Genomic DNA, 16,407 nt, shown 5'->3' on the forward strand with positions numbered 1-16,407 from the left:
CACCACACAGAGACCCACAGACTCACCACACAGAGACCCACAGACTCGTCACACAGAGACCCACAGACTCATCACACAGAGACGCACAGACTCACCACACAGAGACCCACAGACTCATCACACAGAGACCCACAGACTCACCACACAGAGACCCATAGACTCACCACACAGAGACCCACAGACTCACCACACAGAGACCCATAGACTCACCACACAGAGACCCATAGACTCACCACACAGAGACCCACAAACTCACCACACAGAGACCCATAGACTCACCACACAGAGACCCATAGACTCACCACACAGAGACCCATAGACTCACCACACAGAGACCCACAAACTCACCACACAGAGACCCATAGACTCACCACACAGAGACCCACAAACTCACCACACAGAGACCCACAGACTCACCACACAGAGACGCACAGACTCACCACACAAAGACCCATAGACTCACCACACAGAGACCCACAGACTCACCACACAGAGACCCACAAACTCACCACACAGAGACCCACAGACTCACCACACAGAGACCCACAGACTCACTGCACAGAGACCCACAGACTCACCACACAGAGACCCACAGACTCACCACACAGAGACCCACAGACTCACCACACAGAGACCCACAGACTCACCACACAGAGACCCACAGACTCACCACACAGAGACCCACATACTCACCACACAGAGACCCACAGACTCACCACACAGAGACCCACATACTCACCACACAGAGACCCACAGACTCACCACACAGAGACCCACAGACTCACCACACAGAGACCCACAGACTCACTGCACAGAGACCCACAGACTCACTGCACAGAGACCCACAGACTCACCACACAGAGACCCACAGACTCACCACACAGAGACCCACAGACTCACCACACAGAGACCCACAGACTCATCACACAGAGACCCACAGACTCACCACACAGAGACCCACAGACTCACCACACAGAGACCCACAGACTCATCACACAGAGACCCACAGACTCACCGCACAGAGACCCACAGACTCACTACACAGAGACCCACAGACTCATCACACAGAGACCCACAGACTCACCACACAGAGACCCACAGACTCACCACGCAATGGGACAGAGGGCTGTTAACATCTTACCATTATTTTACAATACAAATGAAAATATGATTTGGGTCTAGCGTCACCTGAGCAAAATGGGGAGATGTTGACTACCTCGCCTGCTCTACAGGAGGTCGTGGGTTACACCCTGACACCCACAGTGGCTAGGAGATGTTGACTACCTCGTCTGGTCTACAGGAGGTCGTGGGTTACACCCTGACACCCACAGTGGCTAGGAGATGTTGACTACCTCGTCTGGTCTACAGGAGGTCGTGGGTTAGATCCTGGACCCTGACGATGCTGCTGCTGCTGTATATGTGGAGTCTGTGTCTCTCTCTGTCTCTCTTTGTCTCTGTGTCTCACCCACCCACCTACTCAAATAGTCACCCACTCACTCACCCACTCACCCACTCACTCACCTACTCACATACTCACCCACCTACTCACGTACTCACTCACTCACCCACATACTCACCCACTCACCCACTCACTCACCCACTCACATACCCACCTACTCACCCACTCACCCACTCACTCACCCACCGACTCACCTACTCACCCACCCACTCACTCACTCACATACTCACCTACTCACCCACTCACTCACATACTCACATACTCACACAGCTGGTTTAAATAAATAAAACGAGTTGATAATAAAGAGAGTTGATTCAACACTGGATTGTTGTCTCCATCTACTTACATACTCACCCACTCACTCACCCACTCACTCACCCACTCACTCACTCACCCACTCACTCACTCACTCACCCACTCACTCACTCACTCACCCACTCACTCACTCACCCACTCACTCACCCATTCACTCACTCACTCACCCACTCACTCACCTACTCATTCACTCACCCACTCACTCACCCACTCACTCACCCACTCACTCACCCACACTCACCCACTCACTCACCCACCTACTCACTCACCCACTCACTAAACCCCTCACCCACTCACTCACCCACTCACTCACCCACTCACTCACTCAACCCCTCACCCACTCACTCACCCATTCACCCACCCACTCAACCCCTCACCCGCTCACTCACCCACTCACCCACCCACTCACCCACTCACCCACCTACTCACATACTCACCGACTCACTCACCAACTCACTCACCCACCTTCTCACCCACTCACCCACTCACTCACCTACTCACTAACCCACCCACTCACCCACTAACTCACCCACTCACCCACACACACTCACTCACCCACTCACGCACTCACTCACCCACCTACTCACATACTCACCAACTCACTCACTCACCAACACACTCACCAACTCACTCACCAACTCGTTCACTCACTCACCAACTCGTTCACTCACCAACTCACTCATTCACTCACTCACCAACTCACTCGTTCACTCACCAACTCACTCGTTCACTCACTCACCAACTCACTCGTTCACTCACTCACTCACCAACTTACTCAACAACTCACTCGTTCACTCACTCACCAACTCACTCGTTCACTCACCAACTCACTCACCAACTTACTCACCAACTCACTCGTTCACTTACTCACCAACTCACTCACCAACTCACTCGTTCACTCACTCACCAACTCACTCGTTCACTCACTCACCAACTCACTCACCAACTTACTCACCAACTCACTCGTTCACTCACTCACCAACCCACTCACTCACCCACACTCACCCACTCACTCACCCACCTACTCACTCACCCACTCACTAAACCCCTCACCCACTCACTCACCCACTCACTCACCCACTCACTCACTCAACCCCTCACCCACTCACTCACCCATTCACCCACCCACTCAACCCCTCACCCGCTCACTCACCCACTCACCCACCCACTCACCCACTCACCCACCTACTCACATACTCACCGACTCACTCACCAACTCACTCACCCACCTTCTCACCCACTCACCCACTCACTCACCTACTCACTAACCCACCCACTCACCCACTAACTCACCCACTCACCCACACACACTCACTCACCCACTCACGCACTCACTCACCCACCTACTCACATACTCACCAACTCACTCACTCACCAACACACTCACCAACTCACTCACCAACTCGTTCACTCACTCACCAACTCGTTCACTCACCAACTCACTCATTCACTCACTCACCAACTCACTCGTTCACTCACCAACTCACTCGTTCACTCACTCACCAACTCACTCGTTCACTCACTCACTCACCAACTTACTCAACAACTCACTCGTTCACTCACTCACCAACTCACTCGTTCACTCACCAACTCACTCACCAACTTACTCACCAACTCACTCGTTCACTTACTCACCAACTCACTCACCAACTCACTCGTTCACTCACTCACCAACTCACTCGTTCACTCACTCACCAACTCACTCACCAACTTACTCACCAACTCACTCGTTCACTCACTCACCAACTCACTCACTCACCAACTCGTTCACTCACCAACTCACTCGTTCACTCACCAACTCACTCGTTCACTCACTCACCAACTCACTCACCAACTCACTCGTTGACTCACTCACCAACTCACTCACGCATCCAACTACCAACTTATTCAGCGAGCGAGTGATGCAGTGGGTGGGTGATGCAGTGGGTGAGTGATGCAGTGGGTGAGTGATGCAGTGGGTGGGTGATGCAGTGGGTGAGTGATGCAGTGGGTGAGTGATGCAGTGGGTGAGTGATGCAGTGGGTGAGTGATGCAGTGGGTGAGTGATGCAGTGGGAGGGTGATGCAGTGGGTGAGTGATGCAGTGGGTGAGTGATGCAGTGGGAGGGTGATGCAGTGGGTGAGTGAGTGAAGCAGTGGGTGAGTGATGCAGTGGGTGGGTGATGCACTGGGTGAGTGATGCACTGGGTGAGTGATGCACTGGGTGAGTGATGCAGTGGGTGGGTGATGCAGTGGGTGAGTGATGCAGTGGGAGGGTGATGCAGTGGGTGAGTGATGCAGTGGGTGAGTGATGCAGTGGGTGGGTGATGCAGTGGGAGGGTGATGCAGTGGGTGGGTGATGCACTGGGTGAGTGATGCACTGGGTGAGTGATGCACTGGGTGAGTGAAGCAGTGGGTGAGTGATGCAGTGGGTGAGTGATGCAGTGGGAGGGTGATGCAGTGGGTGAGTGAGTGAAGCAGTGGGTGGGTGATGCAGTGGGTGAGTGATGCAGTGGGAGGGTGATGCAGTGGGTGAGTGAGTGAAGCAGTGGGTGGGTGATGCAGTGGGTGAGTGATGCAGTGGGTGGATGATGCAGTGGGTGAGTGAGTGAAGCAGTGGGTGGGTGATGCAGTGGGTGAGTGATGCAGTGGGTGGGTGATGCAGTGGGTGAGTGAGTAAAGCAGTGGGTGAGTGGTGCAGTGGGTGAGTGATGCAGTGGGAGGGTGATGCAGTGGGTGAGTGAGTGAAGCAGTGGGTGGGTGATGCACTGGGTGAGTGATGCAGTGGGTGAGTGATGCACTGGGTGGGTGATGCAGTGGATGGGAGGGTGATGCAGTGGGAGGGTGGGTGGATGTGTGACGTGTGGGTGGGTGGGTGACGCGCTGGGTGGGTGGGTGACGCGCTGGGCGTGTGGGTGGGTGGGTCCTCTGACACCGCCCAGACACCACGACGATCACCACCACGATCACCACCATCGCTGCTGCTGCTGCGTCCCGCGGATTTCCTGCTACTGTTCGACCACCGCTGCTGCGGCCATCGCAGTGAGTAGCCACTTGCACACAGACACACAGACACACACACACAGACACACACACACACAGACACACACACACACACACAGACACACACACACAGACACACACAGACACACACACACAGACACACACATACACACAGATACAGACGCACACACACACACAGACACACACACAGACACACACACAGACACACACACAGACACACACACAGACACACACACACACACAGATACACACACAGACACACACACACAGACACACACACACACAGACACACACACAGACACACACACACAGACACACACACACACACAGATACACACACAGACACACACACACACCACACACACAACATACACACCACACACAACATACACACACAACACACACACACAACACACACACCACACACAACATACACACACACACAACACATACACACACCACACACACACATCTCCAGGGGTACAGTGACACAGGAAACACACAGACAAAGCTCCCCCTGGTAGCCTCTAGCAGGGCTGCAGGGGCAAGTGCTGTTAGCGGGCAACTATGAAGGCCGAAACGGTACACGAGGGGGTGGGTGGCCAGCACCACGCCCGGCCGCCTTTGTCTCCCTAGTGACGATGTTTACTGCACACCGCACCAGGTACTCATTGCAGGCTGAGTCGACCTAGGGGAGGCCCGGGACCGGTTCAGATAATCGTCGCTGGCTGTGTTGGCCGTGAGCGGGAATCGAACCCGGGTCGCCGGGTTCATAGTGCAGCGCTAACCACTGCACCACCGCTCCCCACGTGTGTATACACATATGTACACACACACACGTGCACACACACACCTACACACACACACCTGTACACACACACACACACACCCCTACACACACACACACCTGTACACACACACACGTGCACACACACACCTACACACACACACATGTACACACACACACCTACACACACACACACTTGTACACACACACACCTACACACACACACCTGTACACACACACCCCTACACACACACACACACCTGTACACACACACACACACACACCTGTACACACACACACTTACACACACACTTGTACACACACACACTTACACACACACACACACCTACACACACACACCCCTACACACAGACCTACACACACACACACCCCTACACACACACCTATACACACACACACACACGTGCACACACACACACACCTACACACACACACACCTACACACACACACACCTGTACACACACACACACTTACACACACACACACTTACACACACACACTTACACACACACACCCCTACACACACACACACACCTGTACACACACACACACACGTGCACACACACACACCTACACACACACACACCCCTACACACAGACCTACACACACACACACCCCTACACACACACCTACACACACACACACACACGTGCACACACACCTACACACACACACACCTACACACACACACACCTGTACACACACACACACTTACACACACACACACGTGCACACACACACACCTACACACACACACACTTACACACACACACACCTACACACACACACACCTGTACACACACACACCTACACACACACACACGTGCACACACACACACCTACACACACACTTACACACACACACTTACACACACACACTTACACACACACACTTACACACACACACTTACACACACACACACACACTTACACACACACACTTACACACACACACTTACACACACACCTGTACATAAAACAACAACCGCCATTCGCCACTAAGTGGCGGTGACGTCACCACGACGCTTGTGCCAGGCCATGTGCACCTTGAGGCCACGTGAAGTGTCGAACGCCCGCTGGCAGGAGGTCACGGGGCAGACCCAGGTGCCTACACCTCTGCTGTAGCAGACGGACAGAAAATATGGCATCTGTGCAGGACCGCCCTTTCCTGAAACCGCATTGGGGCTCCGCAACCCCATCTCCTCAGCGTGCCTAGCAAGGCGATGTTGAATAATCCTTGCCAGAACCTTTCCCGGCACACTGAGGTGTGAGATGCCCCTGTAGTTGTTACAGTCTGTGCAGTCCCCCTTCTTAAAGAGAGGGACCACCAGGGCATCCTTCCAATCCTGCGGAACCCATCCAGTGGTCCAGACTGTTGTTATGATGTCATGTAGGGCAGTCTGTGCACAAACGCCACCCTCCCTCAGCATTTCGCTTGGGAAATCATCTCTGCCCGGTGCCTTTCCTGGTCTCAGACTCCGGATCGCCCTCAGTACTTCCTCAACAGATGGCACCTCAGCCAGCCACTCACAGGGGCTGACTTCTTCCAATATTTGAGGCACCGCAGCCTCAGCAGGGTCATCCCCACTTTGTGCCACGATGTTTTCCATGCCGAGGGATTTCCCCTCGCCCAAGACCTCACAGAAATGCTCGGAAAATCTACAAACCTGTTTCTAATGATGGTAATAGGTGTGGCGCTGCAGGTTACTTTTTTGATGGAGTTAAATAGTGATTTGTGATCGCGGGCCACTGAGGCAGATTCCATCTCAGCAACCCGTGACCACCACCCATCCTTGCAGTGTCTCACGGCTCTCCGATACTCTGAGCGAAGGCTGCGGTAAGCCTCCTCATTCTCCGACGTGGGATGCTGTAGCCGATGAGAGTGGGCCTGTCGCTTTTTCTCAGCCATCCTGAACACCTCCTCTGTCAGCCAGGGTCTCTGGGGAGGTCTGGACCACGTACCCAAAGCAGCCATTGCAGCTGCATGAGTCACAGTCCTAAACCTCGCCCATTTACCCTCGACATCTGGAGGAGTGGGGGATGATGTCAACCCCAGCCGCAAGCGATGATGAAATTCTCGCTTGCAACTTTCATCAGCTAGCGGAGACCAGGCCACTGTGGGTTTGAATGGGGTCCTGGGTGTACACCCACCACCGGAGTGGAAGAATGGTAGACGCATCTTACAGATGACAAGCCGATGGTCAGTGGGCAGATCAGCTCCACGGTAGGTCCTGGTGTCAAGGACATGGGCCCACATCCACTGTTCCGTCACTACGTAGTCCAGCAGATGTTCTTGCTTGGACCCGGCATGCATCCATGATGTGGTGTACCGGAATATGGGCTGCACAAAAATCTAGCAGCCTCCTACCGTTGTTATTGAGCTGATCTGGCCCATGCCTTCCAATCACTCCAGACCAGGTGCCAGCATCATGACCAACTCGGGCATTGAAGTGTCACCCAGCAAGATGACTCTATCCCAAGGGGCCACTTTAGCCAGCACCTGTGGCAGGAGGTCATTGAAGGCATCTGACTCATCGGCCTTGCCTGCATCCCTCCACTGATGTTCGTCTTCGGTGGGGGCATAAGTAACCACGACCACCACTCCTCACCTCTGGTTGATGGGAAGGCGAGCCCAAAGTAGCCTGGGGCTTACAGCTTCCCACACCTCACCGCCACGCTCCCACGCCCCCTTCATTCTTTTGTTCAGAACAAGAGCCACTCCCTGTTGATTTGCAGTCTCCTGCCCCGAGTAGAGGACTGTCCACCCCTCATGGTGGCAGGAGCCAGAGCCGGTCCACCGGACCTCCTGAATGCCACAGAGATCCAGGCGGTACCGGTCCAGCTCCCGACAGAGGAGTGGCAGCCTCTCCTCCGCAGTGAGCGTTCGAACATTCCACGTGGCCACACGAAGTGGCTTTTTGTTGTTTCTGGAGGGTAAAGATTAAATCTCCTGGCTCTGCCAATTGGGGTTTAGGCAGGAGACGTCATAGACGCCTGTCCCCCCGGGGCCTCCGGCACAAGCTTATTAGTTAGATATTTCAGTCGTGGTTTAGTGGTAATTCATTGAAGGTGGAGGGGTTACCAGCCCATCGCACCCATCCAGAGCCCCCGTTTAGCCACTGTGGTGGTCACAGACGCCATGAGGGGAGAGGCCAATCGGAATTGGCCCTCCCGCCATAGCAATGTCCACGACAGAGTTGCCCGTCCGGCACCACGAGGAGGTAGGGGGTTGTTTTGCCCGACTGTACACACAGACACACACACATATCTGTACACACACCTGTACACACACACACCTGTACACACACACACCTGTACACACACACCACACACACCTGTACACACACACACCTGTACACACACCTGTACACACACACACCTGTACACACACACACCACACACAACTATACACACACACACTGGTACACAAACACACCCACACACACACCTGTACACACACCTACACACACCCACACACTGGTACACACACACACTGGTACACACACCTGTACCTACACACACACACCTGTACCTACACACACCTACACACACACACACTCCTGTACCTACCCACACACACCCACACCACACACACCTGTACCTATGTACACACCTGTGCACACTAAGTGGTCTCTGCTCTGCTGCAGGAGCCATGTCGAAGGGAGTGCCGGAGATTGTGAAGGGTCAGGTGTTTGAGGTGGGCCCCAGGTACACGGGGCTCACCTACATCGGAGAGGGAGCCTACGGCATGGTCTGGTGAGGAGCACGTGACGCTCACCTGCACACTCACCTGTACACTCACTCACCTACACACTCACCTGTACACTCACCTGTACACTCACTCACCTACACACTCACCTGTACACTCACTCACCTACACACTCACCTACTCACCTACACATTCACTCACCTACACACTCACCTGTACACTCACCTGTACACTCACTCACTCACCTACACACTCACCTGTACACTCACCTGTACACTCACTCACCTACACACTTACCTACACACTCACTCACCTACACACTCACCTGTACACTCACCTACACACTCACTCACCTACACACTCACTTGTACACTCACTCACCTACACACTCACTCACCTACACACTCACCTACACACTCACTCACCTACACACTCACCTACACACTCACTCACCTACACACTCACCTACACACTCACTCGCCTACTCACTCACCTACACACTCACCTACACACTCACCTACACACTCACTCACCTCTACACACCAATCCCCAACATTCGCCACTAAGTGATGGTGCCAGGCTAGGTGCATGAAGAAGAGGTCACGGGACAGACCCTGCAGGTACCATGGGTTGACTGCCGTGCCAGGCTAGGTGCATGAGGAGGAGGTCACGGGACAGACCCTGCAGGTGCCATGGGTTGACTGCTGTGCCAGGCTAGGTGCATGAGGAGGAGGTCACGGGACATACCCAGCAGGTGCCGTGGGTTGTACTGCTGTGCCAGGCTAGGTGCATGAGGTCACGTGGCAGACCCAGCAGATGTCATGGGTTGACTGCTGTACCAGGCTAGGTGCACGAGGAGGAGGTCACGGGACAGACCCTACAGGTGCCATGGGTTGACTGCTGTGCCAGGCTAGGTGCATGAGGAGGAGGTCACGTGGCAGACCCAGCAGGTGCCATGGGTTGACTGCTGTGCCAGGCTAGGTGCAGGAGGAGGTCACGTGACAGACCCTGCAGGTGCCATGGGTTGACTGCTGTGCCAGGCTAGGTGCGGTGTGTACACACACGTGTACACACACACACACGTGTACACACACACACACCACGTGTACACACACACACACCACGTGTACACACACACGTGCACACACACACACGTGTACACACACACACACCACGTGTACACACACACGTGCACACACACACACGTGTACACACACACACGTGCACACACACACGTGCACACACACACGTGCACACACACACACACACACGTGTATACACACACGTGTACACACGTGCACACACACACGTGCACACACACACGTGCACACACACACACACGTGTACACACACACACACGTGCACACACACACACACGTGCACACACACACACGTGCACACACACACACACGTGCACACACACACACACGTGCACACACACACACACGTGCATACACACACACGTGCACACACACACACGTGCACACACACACACGTGCACACACACACGTGTACACACACACGTGCACACACACACACGTGCACACACACACACGTGCACACACACACGCGTGTACACACACACGTGCACACACACACGTGCACACACACACACGTGCACACACACACACACGTGCACACACACACGTGCACACACACACACACACGTGCACACACACACGTGCACACACACACACGTGCACACACACACACGTGCACACACACACACGTGCACACACACACGTGCACACACACACGTGTACACACACACACACGTGCACACACACACGTGCACACACACACACACGTGCACACACACACACGTGCACACACACACACGTGCACACACACACGTGCACACACACACGTGTACACACACACACACGTGTACACACACACACGTGCACACACACACATACACGTGCACACACACACACGTGCACACACACACACGTGTATACACACACACACACACGTGCACACACACACACGTGTACACACACACACACGTGCACACACACACGTGCACACACACACGTGTACACACACACACACGTGCACACACACACACGTGCACACACACACGTGCACACACACACACACGTGCACACACACACACGTGCACACACACACGTGCACACACACACGTGTACACACACACACACGTGCACACACACACGTGCACACACACACGTGTACACACACACACACGTGTATACACACACACACACACACGTGCACACACACGCACACGTAGAAGGGTGCGTGCGTGTGCGCTGCAGGTGTTGGAGTTCAGAGTCTGAACGCTGTTAATGATTTGTCACCGTGGGTGGGACCATATATAGCACTGTACAACCTTGGCGCCATCACCACCATCACCATCAACATCACCATCACTATCACCACCATCACCATCACTGTGCAACCTTGGCGCCATCACCACCATCACCATCAACATCACCATCACTATCACCACCATCACCATCACTGTGCAACCTTGGCGCCATCACCACCATCAACATCACCATCACTATCACCACCATCACCATCACTGTACAACCTTGGCGCCATCACCACCATCACCATCAACATCACCATCACTATCACCACCATCACCATCACTGTGCAACCTTGGCGCCATCACCACCATCACCATCAACATCACCATCACTATCACCACCATCACCATCACTGTACAACCTTGGCGCCATCACCACCATCACCATCAACATCACCATCACTATCACCACCATCACCATCACTGTACAACCTTGGCGCCATCACCACCATCACCATCAACATCACCATCACTATCACCACCATCACCATCACTGTACAACCTTGGCGTCATCACCACCATCACCATCACTACCATCACCACCATCACCACCATCAACATCAGCATCATCACCATCAACATCACCACCATCACCATCACTGTACAACCTTGGCGCCATCACCACCATCACCATCAACATCAGCATCACCACCATCACTATCAACATCACCATCACTATCAACATCAGCATCACCACCATCACTATCAACATCAGCATCACCACCATCACTATCATCACTATCACTATCAACATCACCATCATCACCATCACCACCATCACTATCACTACCATCACCACCATCATCACCATCACCACCATTACCATCATCAGCATCATCACCATCATCACCATCACTATCAACATCACCACCATCACCATCATCAGCATCATCACCATCATCACCATCACTATCAACATCACCACCATCACCATCATCACCATCATCACCATCACTACCATCACCACCATCATCACCATCACTATCAACATCACCACCATCACCACTGCAGTCAACCCATGGCACCTGCAGGGTCTGCCCCGTGACCTCCTCCTCATGCACCTAGCCTGGCACAGCAGTCAACCCATGGCACCTGCAGGGTCTGTCACGTGACCTCCTCATGCACCCAGCCTGGCACAGCAGTACAACCCATGGCACCTGCAGGGTCTGTCACGTGACCTCCTCCTCATGCACCTAGCCTGGCACAGCAGTCAACCCACGGCACCTGCAGGGTCTGTCACGTGACCTCCTCATGCACCCAGCCTGGCACAGCAGTACAACCCATGGCACCTGCAGGGTCTGTCACGTGACCTCCTCCTCATGCACCTAGCCTGGCACAGCAGTCAACCCACGGCACCTGCAGGGTCTGTCCCGTGACCTCCTCCTCATGCACCTAGCCTGGCACAGCAGTCAACCCATGGCACCTGCAGGGTCTGTCACGTGACCTCCTCATGCACCTAGCCTGGCACGGGCGCTGTGGTAACGTTGTTGTTGTTTCTACACGTGCTGGTATGACGGTGGGGGGCACGTCACGTGGGTGGGGGGCACGTCACGTGGGTGGGGGGCACGTCACGTGGGTGGGGGGCACGTCACGTGGGTGGGGGGCACGTCACGTGGGTGGGGGGCACGTCACGTGGTCACATTCCTGAACTCTGCTACCCCCAGCCGCGCCTTGACCTCCTGGTCTCTCACCCCCCTCAACCCCTCCCCCCTCACCCCCCTCAACCCCTCCCCCCTCACCCCCCTCAACCCCTCCCCCCTCACCCCCCTCAACCCCTCCCCCCTCACCCCCCTCAACCCCTCCCCCCTCACCCCCCTCAACCCCTCCCCCCTCACCCCCCTCAACCCCTCCCCCCTCAACCCCCTCAACCCCTCCCCCCTCAACCCCCTCCCTCCCCATCCATCTCCCTCCCCCCTACCTCCCCCCCTCCCCCCTCCCTCCCTCCCCATCCATCTCCCTCCCCCCTCCTCCCCCCCTCCCCCCTCCCTCCCTCCCCATCCATCTCCCTCCCCCCTCCTCCCCCCCTCCCCCCTCCCTCCCTCCCCATCCATCTCCCTCCCCCCTCCCTCCCCCCCTCCCCCCTCCCTCCCTCCCCATCCATCTCCCTCCCCCCTCCTCCCCCCCTCCCCCCTCCCTCCCCATCCATCTCCCTCCCCCCTCCTCCCCCCCTCCCCCCTCCCTCCCTCCCCATCCATCTCCCTCCCCCTTCCTCCCCCCCTCCCCCCTCCCTCCCCATCCATCTCCCTCCCCCCTCCTCCCCCCCTCCCCCCTCCCTCCCTCCCCATCCATCTCCCTCCCCCTTCCTCCCCCCCTCCCCCCTCCCTCCCCATCCATCTCCCTCCCCCCTCCCCCTCCCTCCCCCCTCCCTCCCCATCCATCTCCCTCCCCCTTCCTCCCCCCCTCCCCCCTCCCTCCCCATCCATCTCCCTCCCCCCTCCTCCCCCCCTCCCCCCTCCCTCCCTCCCCATCCATCTCCCTCCCCCTTCCTCCCCCCCTCCCCCCTCCCTCCCCATCCATCTCCCTCCCCCCTCCTCCCCCCCTCCCCCCTCCCTCCCTCCCCATCCATCTCCCTCCCCCTTCCTCCCCCCCTCCCCCCTCCCTCCCCATCCATCTCCCTCCCCCCTCCTCCCCCCCTCCCCCCTCCCTCCCTCCCCATCCATCTCCCTCCCCCTTCCTCCCCCCCTCCCCCCTCCCTCCCCATCCATCTCCCTCCCCCCTCCCCCTCCCTCCCCCCTCCCTCCCCATCCATCTCCCTCCCCCTTCCTCCCCCCTCCCTCCCCCTCCCTCCCTTTCACCTCTCCCTCTCACCCCTCCCTCCCCCGTCCCTCCCCCTCCCTCCCCCCCCTCCCTCCCTCCCCCTCCCCCCCTCTCCCCCCCTCTCCCTCCCCTCCCCCCTCCCCCCCCCTCTCCCCCCCCTCCTCCCTCTCCTCCCCCCCTCCCTCCTCCCCCCAGCTCTGCGCTGGACCGTGCGAGTGGAGTGCGCGTGGCCATCAAGAAGGTGAGCCCCTTCGAGCACCAGACGTACAGCCAGCGGACGCTGCGCGAGATCAAGATCCTGCTGGGATTCAATCACGAGAACATCATCGCCATCAGGGACGTGCTGCGTGCACCCAGCCTGGCACTCATGAAGGACGTGTATCCTGCTCGCAGACACACGCAGACACACAGAGAGACACACGCAGAGACACAGAGACACAGAGAGAGACACACGCAGAGACACACAGAGAGAGACACACAGAGAGACACACAGAGAGACACATACAGAGACACAGAGAGAGACACAGAGACACACACACACACAGAGACACACACAGAGACACACACACCCACACAGAGACACACACACACAGAGACACAGACACACACACAGAGACACACACACATAGACACACACACAACAACAACCGCCATTCGCCACTAAGTGGCGGTGACGTCACCACGACGCTTGTGCCAGGCCATGTGCACCTTGAGGCTACCACGTGAAGTGTCGAACGCCCGCTGGCAGGAGGTCACGGGGCAGACCCAGCAGGTGCCACGGGTCGACTGACCGAGATGACTGGCTGATGCACCACCTGTGCCCCCTACTGTACCAACTTGCTGTGCTTTAGCCACCCGGCGCTCCGCTCGTTGTTGTGAGCGTCGCTCCTCCGCCCTCCGTTGTTGTTGGAGGGCGACTGCCTCCAACTGCCCAGTAGCGTCCTTCACGAGCCTCCTCCACTGAGGCCGATCTTGACACCGCTGGTACCAGTCATCGGCAAGTCCACTCAGCTCCACGTCCTCCTGTACCACATCACTCCATCTCTTCTCTAGCCCGTGCCGCGCCCGTTTAGCCCCCTCGATCCGGCCGAACAAAAGCTGTTTGGGCATGCGGCGGCTGGGCATGCGGGCTACATGACCCAGCCAACGCAGCCTTGCTTGCCGGAGGAGCTCACCGATGGGACTTTGTCCAGATCTTTCGAGGATTTGTGAGCTCCTCACACAATCCAGCCTGGTTAAACCCAGGATGGATCGTAGGCAGGCCAGCCTAAATGTTTCTAACCGGCGAAGATGCTCCATTAGGGGGGTCCACGTTTCACAAGCGTAGAGAAGGGAGGGAATGACTGTGGCCGAGAAGACCTGAAGCTTCGTGCGGAGCGACAGACCAGGTAGCTTCCACACAGCGTTACGCAACCGATGAAAAGATATTGCCGCTCGACTGATTCGGAGTGAGACCTCTGCTGCTAAACCGGAGCCGGTCATGAGCACACTGCCCAGGTATGGGGAACTCTCCACTCTCTCCACAACTGCCCCATCACCGATTGGGAGTTGTGGGGGTGGAGTGCCCGATGGTACAAAATACCCAGGCAGGTGCTTAGTTTTGGTGGGGCTGATGGTAAGGCCCCACCTCTTAGTGGCACGCTACAGTTTCACACACATACACACACACAAACACACAGGTTTGTTTAACGGTAACGAACGGTAGCGATGATGGGACACCTGGCAAAATCCAACACACACACACAGACTCACACACGCACACAGACTCGCACACACACACAGACTCACACACGCACACAGACTCACACACGCACACATACACAGACACACACAGACACACACACGCACAGACACAGACTCACACACACAGACACACACAGACTCGCACGCGCACACAGACTCGCACACACACACAGACTCACACACGCACACAGACTCACACACGCACACATACACAGACACACACAGACACACACACGCACAGACACAGACTCACACACACAGACACACACAGACA

At 56.1% G+C, this 16,407-nt stretch overlaps 1 protein-coding gene across 1 annotated transcript in view; it reads left to right on the forward strand.

Annotated features, from left to right (window-relative positions):
• The first annotated feature begins 4,671 nt into the window (after positions 1–4,671).
• Positions 4,672–16,407, forward strand: part of LOC144955764 (mitogen-activated protein kinase 1-like) — a 34,780-nt gene continuing 23,044 nt past the window's right edge. The window contains 3 exon segments of the mRNA XM_078885895.1: positions 4,672–4,794; positions 9,234–9,342; positions 14,586–14,768. Of these exon segments, the coding sequence (XP_078742021.1) occupies positions 9,239–9,342; positions 14,586–14,768 (287 nt within the window). The 5' untranslated portion in view covers positions 4,672–4,794; positions 9,234–9,238.

The sequence above is a fragment of the Lampetra fluviatilis genome, unplaced genomic scaffold, assembly GCF_964198595.1.
Source record: "Lampetra fluviatilis unplaced genomic scaffold, kcLamFluv1.1 SCAFFOLD_451, whole genome shotgun sequence".
In the NCBI taxonomy this organism is placed as follows: Eukaryota; Metazoa; Chordata; class Hyperoartia; order Petromyzontiformes; family Petromyzontidae; genus Lampetra; species Lampetra fluviatilis.